General features: G+C 41.5%; 1 protein-coding gene across 3 annotated transcripts in view; it reads left to right on the forward strand.

Annotated features, from left to right (window-relative positions):
* Positions 1-20,392, forward strand: part of TGFBR3 (transforming growth factor beta receptor 3) — a 224,956-nt gene that overhangs the window by 116,427 nt on the left and 88,137 nt on the right. For all 3 annotated transcript variants that reach the window (XM_023558416.2, XM_010598114.3, XM_023558415.2), the window contains exon 4: positions 2,896-3,033. In XM_023558416.2, the coding sequence (XP_023414184.2) occupies positions 2,896-3,033 (138 nt within the window). The remainder of the gene's footprint in view (positions 1-2,895; positions 3,034-20,392) is intronic.

The raw sequence follows: 20,392 nt of genomic DNA on the forward strand, positions 1-20,392 counted from the left end.
GACTTCATTACTAAGCTAAAAGCATGTCCGGGGGCCATACTCTCAGGGTTTCTCCAGTCTCTGTCAGGCCAGTAAATCTGATCTTTTTTTGTGAATTAGAATTTTGTTCTATATTTTTCTCCAGCTCTGTCTAGGACCCTCTATTGTGCTCCCTGTCAGAGCAGTCGAGGATTAATTTTTATGTGTAAATTGATACAGCATTGAGGGTCAACTCTTTAAACCATTGTTTGGGTTTCTAAGCTGGATATCGTTGGATACCATTTTACCATAGGTTATTTCTTTGCTGTAGTTTGCCTTAAGCTCTGATCTTCAGACCATAATCACTGGATAAACTAGCCATGAAAGACTTAGCAGGATGTTCTTATCTTTGTAACTGTAGTCTCTTGTGAGCTGTAATTGAATCCAGAGAAGATTTTCTTTTTCTTCTCTCTCTGTTTTCTTGGGCCTGAGAGAGGTTAAGCAATTTAACCAGTAATCCCTTAAGAGATCTTGCAGGTATGTTCTCCCCACATCTCCAGGGGCTTTTATACCTTTGTTCTTTTGTTGGTTGTTTTTGGTTGTCCTCTGTCTTCCCTTCAGCAAGATTTATTCAAATAGGGGGAGAATAGAAGAGACAGGTTGCTGAGGGATTAGGTGAGCAGGTGCTTGGGGGACTCTTTGTCCCTGCCAAATGAACTTAAAAAAAAAAAAAAAAAAGTATTGAGTATTTTTCTTTTAATTTCCCAATCATAGTGCGACTTCTTCTTGGCCAAATAGTTTTGGGACTTTGCCCAGGCCCCATGTGCCAGAGTCAGAGATTCATCTTGGCCAGACACTGCCACATGTTGAATAGGGAGCCGTTTCCAGGAAAACTCAGAGAGCTGTGACTCCTAGAAACCTTTTCTTGATTATGTGAGCCAGGCCTTGACACTTTTGACCATCTGGAAAATTTTGGACATGAACACCAATGTCTGTCTCTCATACATGTTTTTCATTTTATTTCCAAAATTGTTTTTAGTTCTTGTTCATTTGAAGGAGCCCTGGTGGTGCAGTGGTTAAAGTGCTTGGCTTCCAACAGAAAGGTTGGTGGTTTGAATCTACCAGTCTCTCTGCAGGAGAAAGATGTGGCAATCTGCTTCCATAAAGATTTACAGCCTTGGAAACCCTATGGGGTAGTTCTGCCTTGTCCTATAGGGTTGCTGTGAGTTGAAATCGACTTGACAGCAGTGGGTTTGGTTTGGTCTATGCTCAGTATAAGTAAGGCAGATCTTTGCCTACTGAGTGATTTACAGTCTTATTTTGGAAATTAAAACAAACTAAACAGTTAATAAACAAGACAGTATTATCTACTATAGCACAATTTATCGATAGAATAAAGTACTTTTGCAATATTGGCAAATAGAGACTTAAAACACTAATTTGGCATATACTGAGTGTCTACTACGTGCCTCAAAAACTAAGGTATGGGTTTTGAAAGATAAATAAGGTTCGTTGTGTTACTTATCAATGATCTGAGAGTACACTATAAAATTTGACTTTGATATCATAGGAAGTACTTACCAAAAAGATGAGGATACATTGACATCAACGTAGACTAACAGCCAGTGGGAAGATGTAGTCTAGCTTTTCATGCCATATCCCTATTGACTGTGTGGACTCAGATCATAGACCCTGACCATTTACTTCTCATAAGGACTGTGGCTGAGAAGCACTATTATCCCCAGCGTATCATTAGTTTGTTTTTCTCGATAAAGTGTGTTCTGTCTTTTTCTTCCGCTATCACCTCATGGTGATCTTTGGTGAGTTGACCCTATCTTATTATGTGGTTCTTGGACCTTTCCTTATCCCTTTGTACTGAAAGCCAGTGTGAGATGTGCTTATATGAAAGTATCTGCTCAGTATTTTTTTTGTGTTCATATTGACCAACCTTGGATCATGTGCTCCTGGAGGACGTTTGTTGAGTCCATTTTTTCCACCTCTCCTCACAGGTACTTTTTATGATGCTAATGACGGTGATGGTAACCTATAGTTGTCCTTGGTCTCCAGTGTCACAGCTGGCTGTCCAGGCTTATGACATTTTTCTTTCTTTTTTTTCAAACTGGGACTCTGTACAATCAGTTTTTATTCTGTGTGTTTTTTGTGCTTTATTTCTTTGGAAAACCCCTTCAAGCTAATAGCTGGGATGATGAAAGCACTGGCAGCTCCTCTTGGCAGCCCCTTTTCCTTAGCTTTAGGCACTCTTCTTTGGCAGAACTTTCTTAGCTTTATAGAAGTTGGCGCTTACCTGGAAGAGAAGAAGGTGATTTCTCTGAGTCTCCAGAGGGATGACCAGTCCCTGTGGTGTTCTTTTCTCCAAATTTAGCTTGCCTTAATCATTTGACTTGAAGGATAAGGCAGTCCTGAGAGAAAAAAAAACAGTTGTCATTGAGTCTATTTCAACTGATAGTGACCTCATGTAGAACTGTGCTCTGTAGAGTTTTCAATGACTTTTTTTTTTGGGGGGGGGGGGGAGTAGATCACCAGGTAGTTCTTCTGAGGTGCCTCTGAGTAGACTCACACCTCCAGCCTTTTAGTTAGCAGCTGAGCACATTAACCCATTATGCCTTTTCCAATTTTGAAAAAAACAAAACAAAAACAAAAACAGTGTTCCATTTATTTCTGTTCTACTATTACTAGGCTGGTTTTGCTTGTGATTTGAGTGGGTTGAACCATATGGAATAGTCCATTTTTTTATAATAAAAAATGGCCAAATGTTAGCAGTTTTATATAATTTAAACTAATATATTCATAGAATTTGAACTAGCTTATAGATTGTTTCTCTTAAAGGTAAAACTGTGAAAAAGTGTTCAGTTGTCCTGAGCAAATTCAATAGGACACCAGTGCTAAGATAGCTCTCCTTTTTGTGTTGCTTCCTAGGTCACTCTGCACCTGAATCCCATTTCCTCAGTCCACATTCACTACAAGCCTGTGGTGTTCCTGCTCAACTCCCCACAGCCCCTGGTCTGGCACTTGAAGACAGAGAGGCTTGCAGCTGGGGTCTCCAGACTTTTCTTGGTAAGTGTTTATAACACTCCCAAACTGAGTCTTAGCGTAAGAATACAACTATTCTAGAACTTTGCAAGGCTTTTAAGGCTTATTTCATTAAAATAAGACCAGAGTCCAAGAAGCATTAAATTTGGAGTATGCTCTTAGAGATATTTGGATGGCATAAACACTCACAGATAACAAAGCACCCACACTCTTCTGTGGATGGAGAGTCCGGTCTAGTTTGCGCATTTGAGTAGGACATGCAGTCATACTCTGTGTGGCCTGAGCTTTGGTTTTAGCTCTGAAGACCCCCTCATGGCATCAGGAGCAATGTAAATATTGCAAATAGCCACTAGATGTGTGGTCCCTGACTACAAAATAAAATACACACAAACTCATTCTATTTGTATATAACACAGGCCTAATTTCTGATATGAGGATCTGTTTGTTGAGAAAGTGACATAGCAAGCTCCAAAATGAAATCATTTGTATTTTATTAAAAAGCTGGAACCCAGCTCTTATGGAAAGATCCAAATATTACCTACTATTTGTAAATCATGTCCCTTTGAGTTGGCCAGAACATTCAAGTTTGCTGGTTGTAGAGAAATAGATGGGTTGTTTGGATGGGATTTTTCTAGTATGATATCATGTCTGATGATGAGCAACCCTGCAGCTTTGCAGTGATAATTCACATCGTCTATGGCTAGAGCTACGTGCTCATGTCTTTAACTGCATAGCCTTGAGCCTTTACACCTCCCTTGCCTACAAAGATACAGAACTAGTAGAGGCCTCAGTTAATAGTCTTGCCCTTGCATAATGAATAAACTTGGCTCAATTAATGACTCTTAATCTAGATCTGTAGATTCTTGTCATTTGTATTTGAAGGGTATTTGTAAAAACTGAAAAGTACCCATTGAATGAAATAAGAATCTATAGTCAATACAGATAATAAGTAGAGAAATAAATGAAAAGAGAAGAAGGGAGAACTCCTTTTTATAGTAGAATGTCAATAATTAAATACAGAAAGAATGACAGAGTTAGAGAATCATTATTTTGCCCGTCTTTAGTAAAAGTTGATCAGGCAAGAATCATCAATGGGTGCTGAATCTAGCAGAGGTGGAAGGGACTTGAGAAACAGTATATTTGCATGGGCTCAGAGTTATCTTTCCACAAATTATTAATTGCAAAAGGAAACATAGTAAGTATATACAGTGGAGATACCCAAGACTACCTTAACCAAGGGACCGAAGTTAATACCACCAGTATGGGGCTGACGGCAGTGGGTTATGGGGTGGGTAGACATCATGTGCCTCCAGATGAGATACCCTGAAAAAGAATACAGTATCGATAACTCATGAAATATTCTAATCAGAAATGCATATGACCTGAATTTAATAAAGAGGAAACATTGGGCAAAACCAAATTGAGTAACATTCTATAAAATAACTGGCCCGTACTCTTCCTAATGTCAGTCACAAAAAACAAAGAAAGGCTGACGAGCCATTCCAGCTTAAAGGAGACTCAAAAGACACATTGATCCTGACCTGAATCTTACTGGGGAGGGGCGAGAGAGGCAGTTGCTATAAAGGACATTGTGGGGCACAGGAGAGGAAACTGGAATTTGGACTTTAGGTTAAAATATTACATCAAAATTATATTTCTTGAATTTGATAATTGTACTGTTATGTAAGAGAATATCCTTGTTCTTAGAAAACGCACTAAAGACACTTAAGTATTAAGGGGTAAAGGGCCAAATAGTTCATAAAAATATAAATATGGATGTATAGATAGAATAATAAAGCAAATGTGGCAAGATGTTAAAAACTGGTGAATCTAGTTAAACGATATATAAAAGTTCTTTGTGCTATACTTCTAACTTTGAATTAATTTCAAAACAAAACCTTTGAGAACTCAAGGGTACATTTTACAAAGCAGGAGTTACTGATAACTTAAGTTGTAGACTTTTCTGAGGATTGAAACTCTTTTTTCTTTCTAAGTTAAAAAGGCCAAAAGTCAATAATTATTTGATTGTTCTTGTTATGATTATTGGCACATTTGTTTAGCACTTAGTACTTTCCAGGTATTGTCCTAAGTGCTCTAATACTTTCATTTAATTCTCACAATAATTCTGTGATGATGGGGATATATACTTCATTTTACAGATGAGGAACTAAGGCATAGAGAGGTTAAGTAGTGGCCAAAATCACATGGCTAGTTACTGGCAGTGCTGGGACTCAAATCCAGATTGGATTTATTCTAGAAGCTCTTATGCTAAAACACCTCCCTTCATACTGATAATCATTGCCAGTCACCTGTAATTCAAGGTATTTGTGACAGCAAGATGAATGGTCATGATTGTAAAGTCATATGCGTATTTAGCCCTTACACTATAAAGCTGAACAGTACAATACTATACGTACTAGCTACATGTAGCTATTTACGTTTAAATTAAAATAAAAAAACTCAGTTCCTCCCTCACACTAGCCATATTTCAAGTGCTCAATAGCCACATGAGACTAGTGGCTACCACTGTCTTGGGCAGCTCTGCAGAGTTTGTGAGTACAGGCTTTGCCTCTCCTGGTTTGACCCCTCTCCAGTTCCATTACTTACTGCTTGTGTAAAAAAAAAAAAAAATTTTTTTTTTTTTTTTTTTTTTTTGTGTAGCCTGGGGTAAATTACTTAATCTAAGTCTGGATTTTCCTTGATTTTAATATGGAATAATAATAGTTCTATGTCAAAGGGTCGTTACCTTGATTAAATGAGATTACTCATAAAATGTTTAGTACAGTGCCTGGCACTAATAAGTCCATAGATATTACCTGCCATTGTGTTTGTTATTTATTATAAATCATAAGAACACAGGGGAAGGATGTTAAACGTACATTGCAGTTATAAAACGTGTAGCTTGTCTGGCCCCAGGTTGGAAGGAGTTCCTGTTTCCCTGGTCTGTAGGTCCAGATGAACAGTATGGGCCACATATATCATAGCTGTGTGTCACTCTGGGTCCCTTCTTTAACCTGCCACTCTGTGGGGCTAGAGAAGTCTCTTACTCCTAGTTAATATTTCTTTGCTCTAATTTTGTTTAAGATCTGTAAGAATTGCTTCTTAGCCATCACTTTTAAGACATACTAACAAGGAAAAGAGGAGACAGTTTTAGTAAACAATTAAACATCAACCCTATTTGGAGTTAATTCCATGTAAGGAGATTTCAAACCCAGGAATAAACCTAAGATTGCAACACTGGGGTGGGGAGCAGAATTGGGAGACGTTAGGGGTTTAAATTCCAGGACACCTGAACCCTGATTTGTTGCCCAGGAGTCTGTCTTTAGGGAAATGGTTCTGTCCCATCTGCACATCTCTTCATGGCCTGGAAGAGATGGTACAGCATCTGTTGTTCCTTCAGGTTCTCAGGTCAGCAGACAATGAGTGATGCAAGTTCCCACACGAGCATGGCAACTCTAGGCGAGGGCGAGCGGAAGTGAGGAGGGACAGCAAGCTGTAACCTTCCTCTCTGTAACCCAAAACGAATTTCAGTGTCTGCTCCTCCACCTGACAGCCTTTGCAGCAGAAGGACCAACAGTCTTCTGTTGGATAAAAGGAAACCAGTGGTGTGTTTTGTTTATCCTTTTACTGTAGCTAATAGTTAAAGTTTGGACATAAAACCAAAAAAACCAAACCAGTTCCTGTTGAGTTGATTCCGACTCATGGTGACCCCAAATCTGTCAGAGTACAACTGTGCTTCATAGGGTTTTCAATGACTGATTTTTTGGAAGTAGATCTCCAGGCCTTTCTTCCCAGTCACCTCTGGGTGAACTCAAGCCACCACCCTTTCGGTTAGCAGCCAAGTGCGTTAACCGTTTGCACCACCCAGGGACCCCAGGGTTTGGAGATAACTACATTATTTTATGTGAAGTGTTCCATCCAAACACTTCAAAAGGGCCGTGGAATCTTTAGAAACTGAGCCTTAGCCGTTCCTCATACCATCTTCTGCAAGGTTACTCAAAGGAGCCTAGAAGAGCTAAGGATAGAGAGTGGGTCTCTTGAGTCTCACTCAGTCTAAGGTGCCCTGGTGCCCTGTGTCCTTGCCCTCTCTCTGATATGCTAGTGAGAATTTGCAGTACTGGCTTAAGGCTGTCTTTACTTTCTTGATAAAGTCAATACTTTAACAGGTTTTTTTTTTTTTTTTTTAAATAGTGTGATGGGAAAAGTTCAAGTAGTAACATTTACTCATCCGCCAGGATGGCCTTTTAATTTAAATAGACATATCTGCATTGTTATAAGTGCCCAAATTATAAAAGGAAGCCTTTCATAATTAGTTAGGAAGGCCTTGTGTTACTCGGAACATCTGAGCCGCCCCATGAGACTGACTAAAAAACATTATACTTTAAGACTGTTTAATTATGGTGTCTGTTTTTTTCAGTCAAATCATTCCAGTCCTCTCATGACTACAGAGTGCAGGCAAGAGGGAGCGTGTGAGGCAGGGAAAAGGTAGGATTTAGTTTTCTCTGAAAGTGCAGTTCCTTTATCCCGTTTTTCTGGTTACCTGGGAAAAGGGAGTCAGATGAAGAATGATTGTTTCAGGCTAAGTTTCAAGTAGTGGATTTTTGAGTATTAGTCACACACAAACACATACAATGAAGTTGTCGTGGCTTTATAGTTTTCCTTTTGCAGGGTGTATAGAATGACCCAGAGTATATTGGATAGGTTGGATTTGTCTCTTCATAGAATTAAAAAAAAAAACAAAAACCTGCTGCTGTCGAGTCAATTCCGACTCATAGCAACCCTATAGGACAGAGTAGAGCTGCCCCACAGTTTCCAAGGAGCGCCTAGTGGATTCAAACTGCTGATCTTTTGGTTAGCAGCTGTAGCTCTTAACCACTACGCCACCAGGGTTTCCCTTCATGGAACAGCACATAAAAAATAATTGCACCCTTTTAGTCTGTCAGGTTGAAACTATCAATAAAATAGCTTAGAAGGATCATATATGCTTATTTTTATTTATACAATTATTTCCATGCTAAAGAAAAAGTGGGGAAATTCAGTTGGTCCCTAGATGTCTGAACTTTCAACCTGAGTTTGCTGAAAAGATTGGGAAGAACCACAATATTAAATTGTCTGTAGAACTTGTGTGATTTGAATAGACACTTCTCCAAGGAAGACATACAAGTGACTAGGAAGCTCATGAAAAGATGCCCAACATTATTAATCATTAGGCAAATGCAAGTCAAAACCACAACCAGATACCACTTGATATCCACTAGGATAAAAACAAACCAAACCAAACCCATTGCTGTTGAGTCGATTCCAACTCACAGAAACCCCGTGGGACAGGGTAGAACCGCCCTATAGGGTTTCCAAGGCTGTAAATCGTTTTACACAAGCAGTCTGCCACATTTCTCCCTCGGAGTCGCTGGTTAGCAGCCAAACACTTAACCACGCGCCGTGCACCACCGGGGCTCCTTACCCACTAAGGTAGCTATAATTAAAAAGACAGATAGTAACAGGTATTGGCGAGGGTGTAGACATATTGGAACCCTCATACATTGGAAACGTAAAATGGGGCAGCAGCTTTGGAAAACAGTTTGGCATTTCCTCAAATGATTAAACATACTTTCCATATGACTTAGCAATTCTGCTCCTAGGTGTATATGCTTGAGAATTAACAAAACATATGTTCATATACCAACTTGTGCAGAAATGTTTATAGCAGCAATATTCATAAGAGCCAAAAAGTGGAAACAGCCCAAATGTCTATCAATTAATAAACAAAATGTGGCATATCCATAAAATGAAATATTATCCAGCTATAAAAAGGAATAAAGTACTGATAACGTGCTACAACACGGATAAATCTTGAAAACATGCTAAGTGGAAGAAGCCAGACACAAAAGGGCATATATTTTGATTCAGTTTATATGAAATACCCAGAATAGGGAAACCCTGGTGGTATAGCTGTTAAGTGCTACGGCTGCTAACCAAAGTGCTGGCAGTTCAAATCGGCCAGGCGTTCCTTGGAAACTCTATGGGGCAGTTCTACTCTGTCCTATAGGATCGCTATGAGTCGAAATTGACTCGACAGCACTGGGTTTGGTTTTGGGGTTTTGGTCCAAAATAGGCAAATCCATAGGGACAGAAAGTAGATTTAGTGGTTGCCAGAAGATGGAGGGAGGGGAGAATGGGGATTAAATGTTAATGGGTATGGGATTTCTTTTTGAGGTGATAAAAATGTTCTTTTGAGGTGATGGAGTTAGATAGTGGTGAATATACTAAACTCTGAATATGTTAAAAACACTGAGTTGCATAGTTTAAAACAGTAAATATTATGGTGTGTCAGTTATATCTCAGTAAAACTGTTAGAAAAAAAACTTGCGGTAGCACTCTTTTTAAAAAAATTTTTATTGTGCTTTAAGTGGAAGTTTACAAATCAAGTCAGTCTCTCATACAAAAATTTATACACACCTTGCTGTATACTCTTAGAAACTCTGGTGGCGTAGTGATTAAGTGCTACAGCTACTAACCAAAGGGTCGGCAGTTCGAATCCTCCAGGCGCTCCTTGGAAACTCTATGGGGCAGTTCTACTCTGTCTTATAGGGCTGCTATGAGTTGGAATCGACTCGACAGCACTGGGTTTGGTTTTTTTTTTTTTTTTTGGTTTTATATACTCCTAGTTGCTCTCTCCCCCTAACGAGACGTACTCTTTCTCTCCACCCTCTATTCCCGTGTCCATTCAGCCAGCTCCTGTCCCCCTCTGCCTTCTCATCTCCTCCCCAGATGGAAGCTGCCTGCATAGTCTCATGTGTCTACTTGATCCAAGAAGCCCACTCTTCACCAGCATCGTTTTCTATCCCATAGTCCAATCCAATCCCTGTCTGAAGAGTTGGCATTGGGAATGGTTCCTGTCTTGGGGTAACAGAAGGTCTGGGGACCATGACCTCTGGGGTCCTTCTGGTCTCAGACCATTAAGTCTGGTCTTTTTAAGAGAGTTTAAGGTCTGCATCCCACTGCTCTCCTGCTCCTTCAGGGGTTCTCTGTTGTGTTCCCTGTTAGGGCAGTCATTGGTTTTAGCCTGGTACCATCTAGTTCTTCTGGTCTCAGGTTAACATAGTCTCTGGTTTAGGTGGCTCTTTCTGTCTCTTGGGCTCATAATTACCTTTTGTCTTTGGTGTTCTTCATTTTCCTTTGTTCCAGATAGGCTGAGACCAATTGATGCATCTTAGATGACCGCTTGCTAGCGTTTAAGACCCCAGATGCCACTCTCCAAAGTGGTAGGCAGAATGTTTTCTTAATAGATTTTATTATGCCAATTGACCTAGATGTCCCCTGAAACCGTGGTTGCCCCAAACCCCTGCCTCTGCTATGCTGGCCTTCGAAGCATTTGGTTTATTCAGTAAACTTCTTTGCTTTTGGTTTAGTCCAGTTGTGCTGACCTTTCCTGTATTGTGTAGCACTCTTTTTAAAAGCGATGGCGTAAAATTAATGAACTGAATTTTAAAATCTGTCTTTTTGCTTTATTCCATGTACCTTTTTGATTTATTCCTTTATTTATTTTAAATCTTGTTTTATTTGCATTTCAACCTTCAGCTCTCTCTTCTGCAAGGTCTGTAGATCTGATGCCCTTGGGCAAGCAGAAACTCTCGAGACCCTAATGTCTGGCTTCTAGTCATAGAAAATATCAAGTCCAGAGATTGTGGCCAGTCCATTTATGTCAGGCTTCGTTGCTGTGCATACTCATAAGGAAAACAGGTATCTAAGATTAGCCTGGGTGGCACAAGCGATTTGCAACTGGCTGCTATGCAAAAGGCTGGTGGTTTGAACCCCCCCAGCGGCTCTGCAGAAGAAAAGTCTGGTGATCTTCTTCTGTAAAGATTACAGCTGAGAAAAAAAAGCCCTATTGAGCAGTTCTACTCTGTAATACATAGGGCCACCGTAAGTTGGAATCAACTGGACAGCAGTTGATACCAACAACAGGATTAGGAAAGTCTCAAGAAATGAGCAGCAAGTTCTTTCAGCCGTGTCCACTCTTGGGATTACTGTGCTGCAATTTATTTTTCCCAGCCATTTATCGTTAAAATCAGGGAAAGAATGTATGTGAATTTGTGTATCTTTGTGTGGGGGTGAGGGGCAGGAGTACAAGGGGACATCGGTCTCTAAGGTAAGGGTTGCCAGATTTAACAAATAAAAAGACAGGATGCCCGGTTAAATTTGCATTTCAGATAAACAGGTAATTTTTTTTAGTATGCCCAGGCAATACTTGGGTCACACTTACACTTAAAAATTATTTATTGCTTATCTGAAACGCAAATTTAACTGAAAGTCCTGTATTTTATAAGGCAACTCTACCTGGAGGTGTACCCAGTTTTTATTTCTAGTTAACACCCTGGTCTGGGAGTCAGGAGCCCCCAAATACTAGTCTTAGTTCTCCTGCTAACTCGTTATACATCGTTGGACAATATCACTTAACTCTGGGCCTCAGTTTTCTCATCTCTAAAATGAGGGGGTTGTAGTAGCTGATCTCTAAAGTTCCTCCCAGCTTTCCAACTCTGTGATTCTTTGATAATACAACCGCTAGATACTACATCCTAATTTAATTGGAAACAGAAAATGGTAATCTGAACATTGCCTGTTCAGCAAATCCAAGTAAATATCAAGTCAGGGCAGTTGAAATAAATGTGAGAAACCAAACTCAATGCTATTGGCTTTAGATTAAAAACAAATCAAAATCTAGTCCCAATGAAAAATGTAAATTCATACCAGGAACATGCTTAATATTCAGAAACCAGTTTTGCATTTCTCAGCAGGGGAGAAGGGTGGGTGAAAAAGCTGGGGTTGCTAAAATCTGGTTTATCCCTTTGCCTTAAACCAGGGGGAAAAAAATGGCCCAAATATTTTGGGCCTTGGCCACCACACCACAGGCAGTTCTCTGGTCTGCATTGCAGTTTGGATGACTGACAAGGCTCCGTGAAAAACAAGTGCTATTTGTTTTCCTGTGCCGTGTATTTAACTGGAAATCAGAAGGCTAAATTTCAAATCAGTTGTTAAATAGCCCCAGATGTGCACTGAGGTCAACGCTAGGAAGGGATATGCACAACCTGTACCACGGTGCATGCCCAGTAGTTACTTTCCATAAATCCAAGTTCTGTGTGACTGAGGGCTGTAGTATCCAAAACTGCCCTAAGAATAGCTCATGCATTCATGTTCTCTTGTGAAGGAGGAACTTTTTTTTCCCCCTTCCTTTTTTTTTCCCCCTGTATTCTCTCTTGTGTTACATTTAGAAATCTGGAAATAATTTTTTTTTTTTCCCTTTTCTAATTTCCTCCATTCCCTTCTTTGGCAGGTTTCCCCTTATGTTTAGAAAAACATGAAATTAGCATACCTGGTATGTCGGTTTATGCATCTACTTGTTCATTCCTCCAAAACACAATTTTTTGAGTGCCTACAAGATGCTGGAGCCCTGGTGGCACAGTGGTTAAGAGTTATGGCTGCTAACCAAAGGGTTGACAGTTCAAATCCACCAGCCACTCCTTGGAAACCCTATGGGGCAGTCCTACTCTGTCCTCTAGGGTCGCTGTGAGTCGAAATCAACTTGACAGCAGCAGGTAACAGGATGCTAGGAACCATGCCTAGTGTGGAGGATCCGGAGAGAAATGTGGTAAATTGCCCACCCTCAAGGAGCTTCCCATTATGTGGGACAGATGGTTAAGAAATTGGAAATTTGCAGTTCAGTGTAGGAGTCCCTGAGTGACGCAAACAGTTCAGTGCTAAGCTACTAACCAAAAGGTTGGCATTTTGAGCCCTCCAAGAGGCATGTGGGAAAAAAGATCTGGCAGTCTGCTCCAGAAAGGTCACAGCCATTGAAAACTCTGTGGAACACAGTTTTACTCTGCAACACATGAGGTCACCATGAGTCAAAATGGATTGACAGCACCTGGTTTGGTTTTGGTTTTTTGGTGGTTAAGTACAATGATTTGGTCTCAAAAAATCAAAGAAAATGAGAATCCTCTTCTTCCAGATGCATTTAAGATAGCTTCTTCCACAAGGTTGACTCTGAGGAGCCATGCATGGCAGATGGGCCAGGGTTGTGGGCACCAACACAGCTTTTGCTCAACCAGAAGAGTCGCCCGTATAAACCGAGTGTCTGGATATCCACCATTTTGGGTTTTCCAGTAAGGTCTTTCCCCAAATAAGTTCTCTCTTGAAGGCAGATTAAGCAACTAAACATTTCAAGATTGGTTCTTCTTCTTTTTTTTCCATGTCTCTTGAGGAATGACTCATTGTGTCCTGTGGGATATTCCAAGTGGTGTGTACCATGCATTTTTGTTCCAGAGGCTGCTTATCTGTTGGTTTTGTGGCTTGTCCATAAGAGCCTTAATTATAAGGGGCTTGATCCTCTCATGAACTAGGGTCAGTCAACTACCATATTTCCTAAGAACAAGTTTCTGGCCTTTCTGTGGTGAGAGAGTGCTTCCTAAATGTCACTGTGGCATTTAGAGCATTGGAAAGAGTCTCATTTCAGCTGGTAATCATGACTCAGAAAGGATTTTGAAAGACTACCTAGGCTTTATCCTAACGTGCGGGGTTAAAGTAGGTGAATGCTGCCAGTGAGCAGCCCATAGCCCTTGTGAGTTTGCCTGAGAGCATTCTTCCTGAAGAAGACATCCTGTCCCGGAGGGTTCATGCAAGTGTAGACTTTTCCTGGCTCTGCTGGGCTTGCTGTGTCATGTCTGTGCAGCCATGGGCCCCAGCCCTGTGAAGGCTGTACTTTCATTCAACAAATTGAGGTTAAGTAAACTTGCTTTCACTGAGGAGAGAAGATTGGTGTTTTTTCATGTAGAGTTCCATGACGTCCTTTAAGGCTTTATTGTCTAAGGCTAATCTATGATCTGATGCATCTGCCCTTCTCAAGCTTTGGGCAATTGTATCAAATGTTACATCTCTTGTGCCCTTGAATCTCCAGGGAGCTGTTTGGTAGAAAAAGTGAGTGTTTTGATAAGGGAGATTGCAGAATATTTTATTTCCATGTAAGGGGAGGGGAAAAAAAAAAAATCTGTCTCCTGGGAGTCTCTGGTGAGGTTAACTTGAAAGCTCATGACTATGCCTTAGGTCCTCTCATAAGCTGAGAATGATGAGGCACTGGGTGAGGGTTCCCCACAGGTGGCCCACACTCCCCATCTCAGGAAGGGACTGTGAGATGGCCTGACTCTTTCTTAGGCATAGAATCATTGGATTTATTTGATGCAACGCTGGTTGGGGCATCCTAAACTTCCGTTATTTAATTCCTTGACTTAGAAGCTGCTTCTGATTTATACAGGGGAGGAAGGGGCAAATTTAGTCTTTGATGTTTCAGTATGCAGGGTAGAATTTGTATTCCAAGATCTGCTTTTGCCGTTGGTTTCTAATGCCCTATTTGTGGGTGACCTGAGGTCTTTGTTGCAAACTTGGGCTCTTATGCCACTGGGACAGGGAGTCATCGTTTCTCTGTCTCCTCCTTGTCCCATTTGGGGGGCGAATGATGCAGCTATAGTACTAATACCTAAGGTGTACCTGGAAGTCATGGGCTTGCCCATCTGCCACCTATGGCAAAAGCCCACAGTGGTCAGTGTCTATTTGGCCTCTAGCCTTCCATCTTTATCACAGAGAACTTATTGTTGAGACTGTAGTTTCTGGGTGATACAGGCTGATGGGTGATGTTCAGAGCTAATATTTGGCACCAACACTGCCAAACCCTTGAAAACAGGGTTCTTATATCCTCTTTTTAAGGCGCCCTGGTGGCACAGTAGTTAAGTGCTTGCCTGCTGTCTTAGTCATCTAGTGCTGCTATAACAGAAATACCACGAGTAAATGGTTTTAACAAAGAGAAGTTTGTTCTCTCACAGTCCAGTAGGCTAGAAGTCCGAATTCAGGGCCCTGGCCCCGGGGAAGTCTTTCTCTCTCTGTCAGCTCTGGAGGAAGGTCCTTGTCATCAATCTTCCCTTGGTCTCGGAGCATCTCAGCGCAGGAACCTCAGGTCCAAAGGATATGCTCTACTCCCGGCACTGCTTTCTTGGTGGTATGTTGTCCCCTTGTCTCTCTGCTCGCTTCTCTCTTTTTTATCTCCAAGAGATTGGCTTAAGATACTATCTAATTTTGTATATCTCATCAATATAATGGCCGCTAATCCATCTTATTTCATCCTAGTGATAGGATTTACAACACATAGGGAAATCACATAAAATGGTGGACAGTCACACAATACTGGGACTCATGGCCCAGCTAAGTTGGCAGATATTTTGCGGGGACACAATTCAATCCATGACAGCTGCTAACTGAAAGGTTGGCAGTTCAAACCCACCAATGACTCTTGGGAGAAAAGAACTAGCAATCTGTTGCAATAAAGATTACAGTCTAGGAAACCCTGTGTGTCAGGTCTATTATGTGATATAGGGTTGTTATAAGTTGGAGTCAACTTGATGGCACACAGCAACACCATATCCTTTTTTGGAGTTCGTGGGTAGTACAAACAGTTAGTGTGCTCAGCTGCCAACTGAAAGATTGGAGGTTCCAGTCCACACAGAGGGGCTTCAGAAGAAAGGCCTAGCTTCCTACTTCTGGAAGATGAGCCGTTGAAAACCCTATGGAGCACAGTTCTACTCTGACACAGTAGGGTTACCAGAAGTTGGAATTGACTCAAAGGTAGTTGGCATAATCTTTTCTACCAGATTGGGTAAGGAGGCTATGATCCTGCCACAGTGAGGAAAGAATTGTGGCCTGTCAACCTCAAGATCTGTCAGGCAACCCTGTGGCCTGTTGTGAGCATATGTATGTGTATATTTAAGAAATTTATAGTGTATGCCACGTCCTAGGCACTCTTCTAAGCCCTTACATTTATTACCTTATTTAATCTTCATAGAAACCCCATGATGTAAGTATTACTATCATCCTCATTTTAAGATGAGAAGGCTGAGACAAAAAGATATTAACTTCTACAAGGTCACACAGTAGCTGGTGGCTGTAACCCATGTAAAGTGTTCAGAATAGTGCATGGCACATAGTAAGTGCTCAATAAATGTTAGCAATAATAAATGTATTTTTAATGATGGGGATTAGTACTTTGGGCTAGATTTTTCCTACCTTCTGCCTTTATTTCACATATCTCAGATTTTGATCCTGGAATTGAGTGAATTTATACTTTGAGTAGGGGCAAGTAGGTGTAACCAGGGTATTGGATTTTAATTGTGCACTGTCATCTGGTCCAGACCTCTCCTTTTGCAGAGGAAAATACTCAGGTTAAATGATTTTGCCCAAGATCTAGATGCTGGATCATCTCTGAATCCATTCAGCAATAGTATTCCCAGACACCATGTGAAGCATCTGAAATAATGTCCACAGTTTTCCTACCAGTGGCTGGAAGTTAAGCCACAGTGGCTGCCACCTGAAGAGTCACATTCTAAAAATATTAAATGCCCGGATGTTTTGAGCCTTTTTTTTTTTTCTCCTGATTTTTCCTTCGCTAAAAGCGCCCTTGGCATTATCCCTCAGGTGATAATGCAGAAGGTGGGGAGTTGGGTGACCTCCTGAGAGGCAGACATAGCCCAGGAGCACCCCACCCCCTTTCCAGAGCAGTGAATGGGACCCTCATTGGGAACCTTGAGTCATGCTGTCTGGCTGAAGGGTGTGCCTGTGATGTCACCTGCTACCTGCGTCTTTAGCCTGGAGCTACCGATGCTCATCTCAAAGACAGGGCTTCTGAAGTTGAACAGATAGAGCCAAGTCAGGGCATTGGCTCCACCTGACCAAGTGAAGAACTGGAGCACCATCACCCATCTGGTCTTGTTTCAGCAAAGTGTGTTGTGAATAGCTTGTTTCAGCACTGGGATCTAGGTCGTGCCAATATTTCATCCAGATAAGGATTTTAAAAGTGCTCCTTGACCCCTTTCCCAATTTCCTCTGGACTCCTCTGGTTGGATCACCTCCACCAGGATGCCTTGCTTAATATCTGCTCTATCCTTAACCCACGGGGGATCATTTCTTCATCAGTGTTTAACGTGTTCACTTCAGCTTTCTTGGCTTTAGCATAGGCAACCACCGTGTCCTTCAGGGACTGATGAGTGTAAACGAGGAGGTAGGGCAGGCATGAGACTGGGACCTGCTCAGAGGACCCTGCCTTGACCTGAGAGCTTATTTATTAAGTCAGAAGGGGGTTCCAACCAGTCGTTTTGGGCTGGAGGCCGCACCTCCATCCTGCGCCTCAAGAAAATGTCTCTTAGAACCTTTTTTTTTTCCCTTTCCCTAAACTGCTCTTGGGTTTGTGGCTGCTGGGACAGACTACGCAGCCCTGTTTCTCCTGGGTTTGTAGCAGCCATTTACAGAAGTGGTATCAGTGTTCAACCAGAGAAACAAACCAGTAGGAGATATATATTAAGAAATTTATTGCAAGAAACTGACACAGTTGTGATGAGTGGTAAGGCCAGTCAGAAACCCATAGGGCAGCTTGTCAGGAAGGGCAAACTGAACTGTTGGGCATGAGCTAAAACTACCACATCCAGTATCCGTCAAGTCAGTTCCAACTCATGGCGACCTCATGTGTGTCAGAATAGAATTATGCTTTACAAGTAAAATAGTGTTTTCAGTGGCTGCAATTTCAGAAGTAGATCACCAGGCCTTTCTTCGGAGATACTTCTGGATGGGCTCAAACCTTCAACCTTTTGGTTAGCAGCTGAGCACATTAACCGTTTGTACTACTCCGGGGACTCTGAAGCAACTATCCAAGGGCAGAATTTCTTCTTTCTCAGGGAAGCCGAGGTCTGATCTTAAGGCATTCAATAGATTAGACGAGGCCCGCATTATCAAGGGCAATCTCTTTACTTAAAGCCAACTGATGGCTATGTTCTACAAAGAACTTCATAGCAACATCTCGAGTAGTGTTTGATTGAATAACTGGGTACTCTAGCTTAGCCCAGTTGACACATAAAACTGACCAACACGGAAGCATTTTACATTTTAAATTTAAACAGCCTGATGGTCTCACTTTGCCGCGTCTATTGTAGTCTGTATTCAACCACTTTAAGATCCTTGGGCAGTTTTTTGTTGTTGTTTATAACCACATCTCTCTTCTTCCAGCCAAGTAATTATTTTGTTTCCATAACAGTCATCACTATTTCTGTCTTCCACTTCCATTCCTTTTCCACTTTCACCAGCACAGCTCCCTAGGCTGCTGGGAAGAGGCTGAAAGAGAAGGAAACAATCTGAGGGGGAGAATGTCTGTGCGAGAGACAGAGAAGGGGAGCGACCCCTGCTTTGCCTTGCTGTTTTCCCTTCCACCCCCTTATAAGTCTGGAGGTTGTTCCTTGTACTTGCCAACTGAGTCTTGGTAGAAACCTTGGCTTAAGTTAGATGGAACTTTGCTGACTGCTTACCTGCGAGTCCACCAAGGAGGACAGCCTTCCCAAGCACACTCAGTACCACAGCGGAAAGAGCATGGCTTTTGGAGTTCAACAGGCACACTTTTGAATCTGCACTCTGTCCCTTGCTAAAACTATGTTATCTGGGGTTTTACCTAACCCCTCAGAGCCCTGATATCTTCAATTATAAGAGGATTCAGAATCTGTGTTGTTGTGCTCTGTTGAGTCAATTCCGAGTCGTAATCAAAAAAAAAAAAAAAAAAAATTGCCGTTGAGTTGACTCATAGCAACCCTTTATAAGAGAGCAGAACTGGGTTTCCTAGGCTGTAATCTTTACAGGAGCAGATGGCCAGGTCTTTTCTCCTGCAAAGCGGCTGGTAGGTTTGAATCACCCACTTTAGGTTAGCGCTTAACTATCATGCCACCAGGGCTCCTTAGTATCTCTATGTGACATATACTTGATGAGTGTTGAGTAAGAACCTTTGTGGTTATTATCTCCCAGCATTCTGTTGATATAAGACTGAGGTGGGGGGTGGTCATATCTACTGTTTCTGAGTTTGGTAGCTGACAATTCTGTGGTGGTGTACTAGAAAGAGTCCTAGAGTAAGAAACATGGCCTTTGGCTCTATTCTCAACCCTGCTGTCTCCTAGCTCCGTGCCTTGGGCATATCCTTTAGCTTCTTTGAGCTTCAGTTTCCTTATCTGTAAAAAGGAACTCTAAATAGAATTCTGGAAACCCACGTAACCAAAAGCCAAACCAAAACCATTGCCCTCAAGTCGATTCCCACTCATAGTGACCGAATAGGACAGAGTATAGCTGCCCCCACAGGATTTTCAAGTAGCGGCTGGTAGATTCGAACTACCGACCTTTACAGTTAGCAGACAAACTCTTAACCACCGCGCCACCAGGGCTACATAAACCCTGCTATTTGTGAAACTCAGTTTGTACTCTTGAACATGGATTGGCAGATTGGATATAACTTAAAGAAAATTCAGGATCCTCCCTAGTGAGGAGTTCCCCAGAAGCATGTTTGGAGGGCAAAAAATATATCAAGGTTTGTGACAAGTAACAGTAATGATGCTAGCATGTTATTTTTTCCTGAGCAGAGACCTTTAGATGGCAAACGCACTTTGGGTTTTGGGGCAAGTGCCTAACATCATGCTAACATTGGAAGATAAGAAAGGGTAAATTTAAGCTTTGAGGAGATCATTTTGGAAGGCCTTCGGGGATCGCTCTGTGGCCTGGGACTCTGCTTTGGAAAGCTCTGCGTTATAAAGCAGCTCACTCTTCGTTAATTTGCCAACCTGTGGAGACTGAGTTCGGCTTTCAGATGGAGTAAAATCTTTTTCTTCTCTTTGTGCATATAAACACTCACATACACTTTTTGTTCTTGTGATGTTTCCATGGGAGATTATTGCTTTTGTACTGGCTCACGTTCAAGTTTGTGCATGTTTATATTCAGAGGGCAGCATCTCAGAATTTTCCTCTCCGCCATGTGTAAACACGTAGGGCATTAGACCAGAGGGCAGCTTCAATTCTTTAGCTCTTTTTATTTTAGCCAAAAAAATAAAAACAGCATGGTCATCATGCATGCTTTGAGAAAAATTAGTAGTCAAATAAGTTATAAACCATTTTATTAAAAGAAAGTAATCTGGTCATGGGAATAAAATAAAAACACCCAAGACTTTTAAAACGGCTGCGTGGATTTGTGTTTCTTGACTGCACGATTGGCAGAATCTGTAATCACATGGCTCATGAATATGTAGCTTTGCAAATTATGAATGTAGGTTCCTGAGCATGGAAGTTATTATTTCATTAAAACAGATTTAAAAAAAAAAAAAAAACATTGAGTCATGACGTATGGTAATAAAAAACATGTTTCAGATCGCGTTTCACATCACGCGGCTACAAGGGAAACAGGCGAGCGCGGCCCTCCCAGGAATTGGGCGGGAGAACGTGTGATTTCCCTCTTTCAGTGTGTAGGGCTCGGTCCTCATTTGGGAGGTAA

The sequence above is a fragment of the Loxodonta africana genome, chromosome 3 (genome assembly GCF_030014295.1).
Source record: "Loxodonta africana isolate mLoxAfr1 chromosome 3, mLoxAfr1.hap2, whole genome shotgun sequence".
NCBI classification, from domain to species: domain Eukaryota; kingdom Metazoa; phylum Chordata; class Mammalia; order Proboscidea; family Elephantidae; genus Loxodonta; species Loxodonta africana.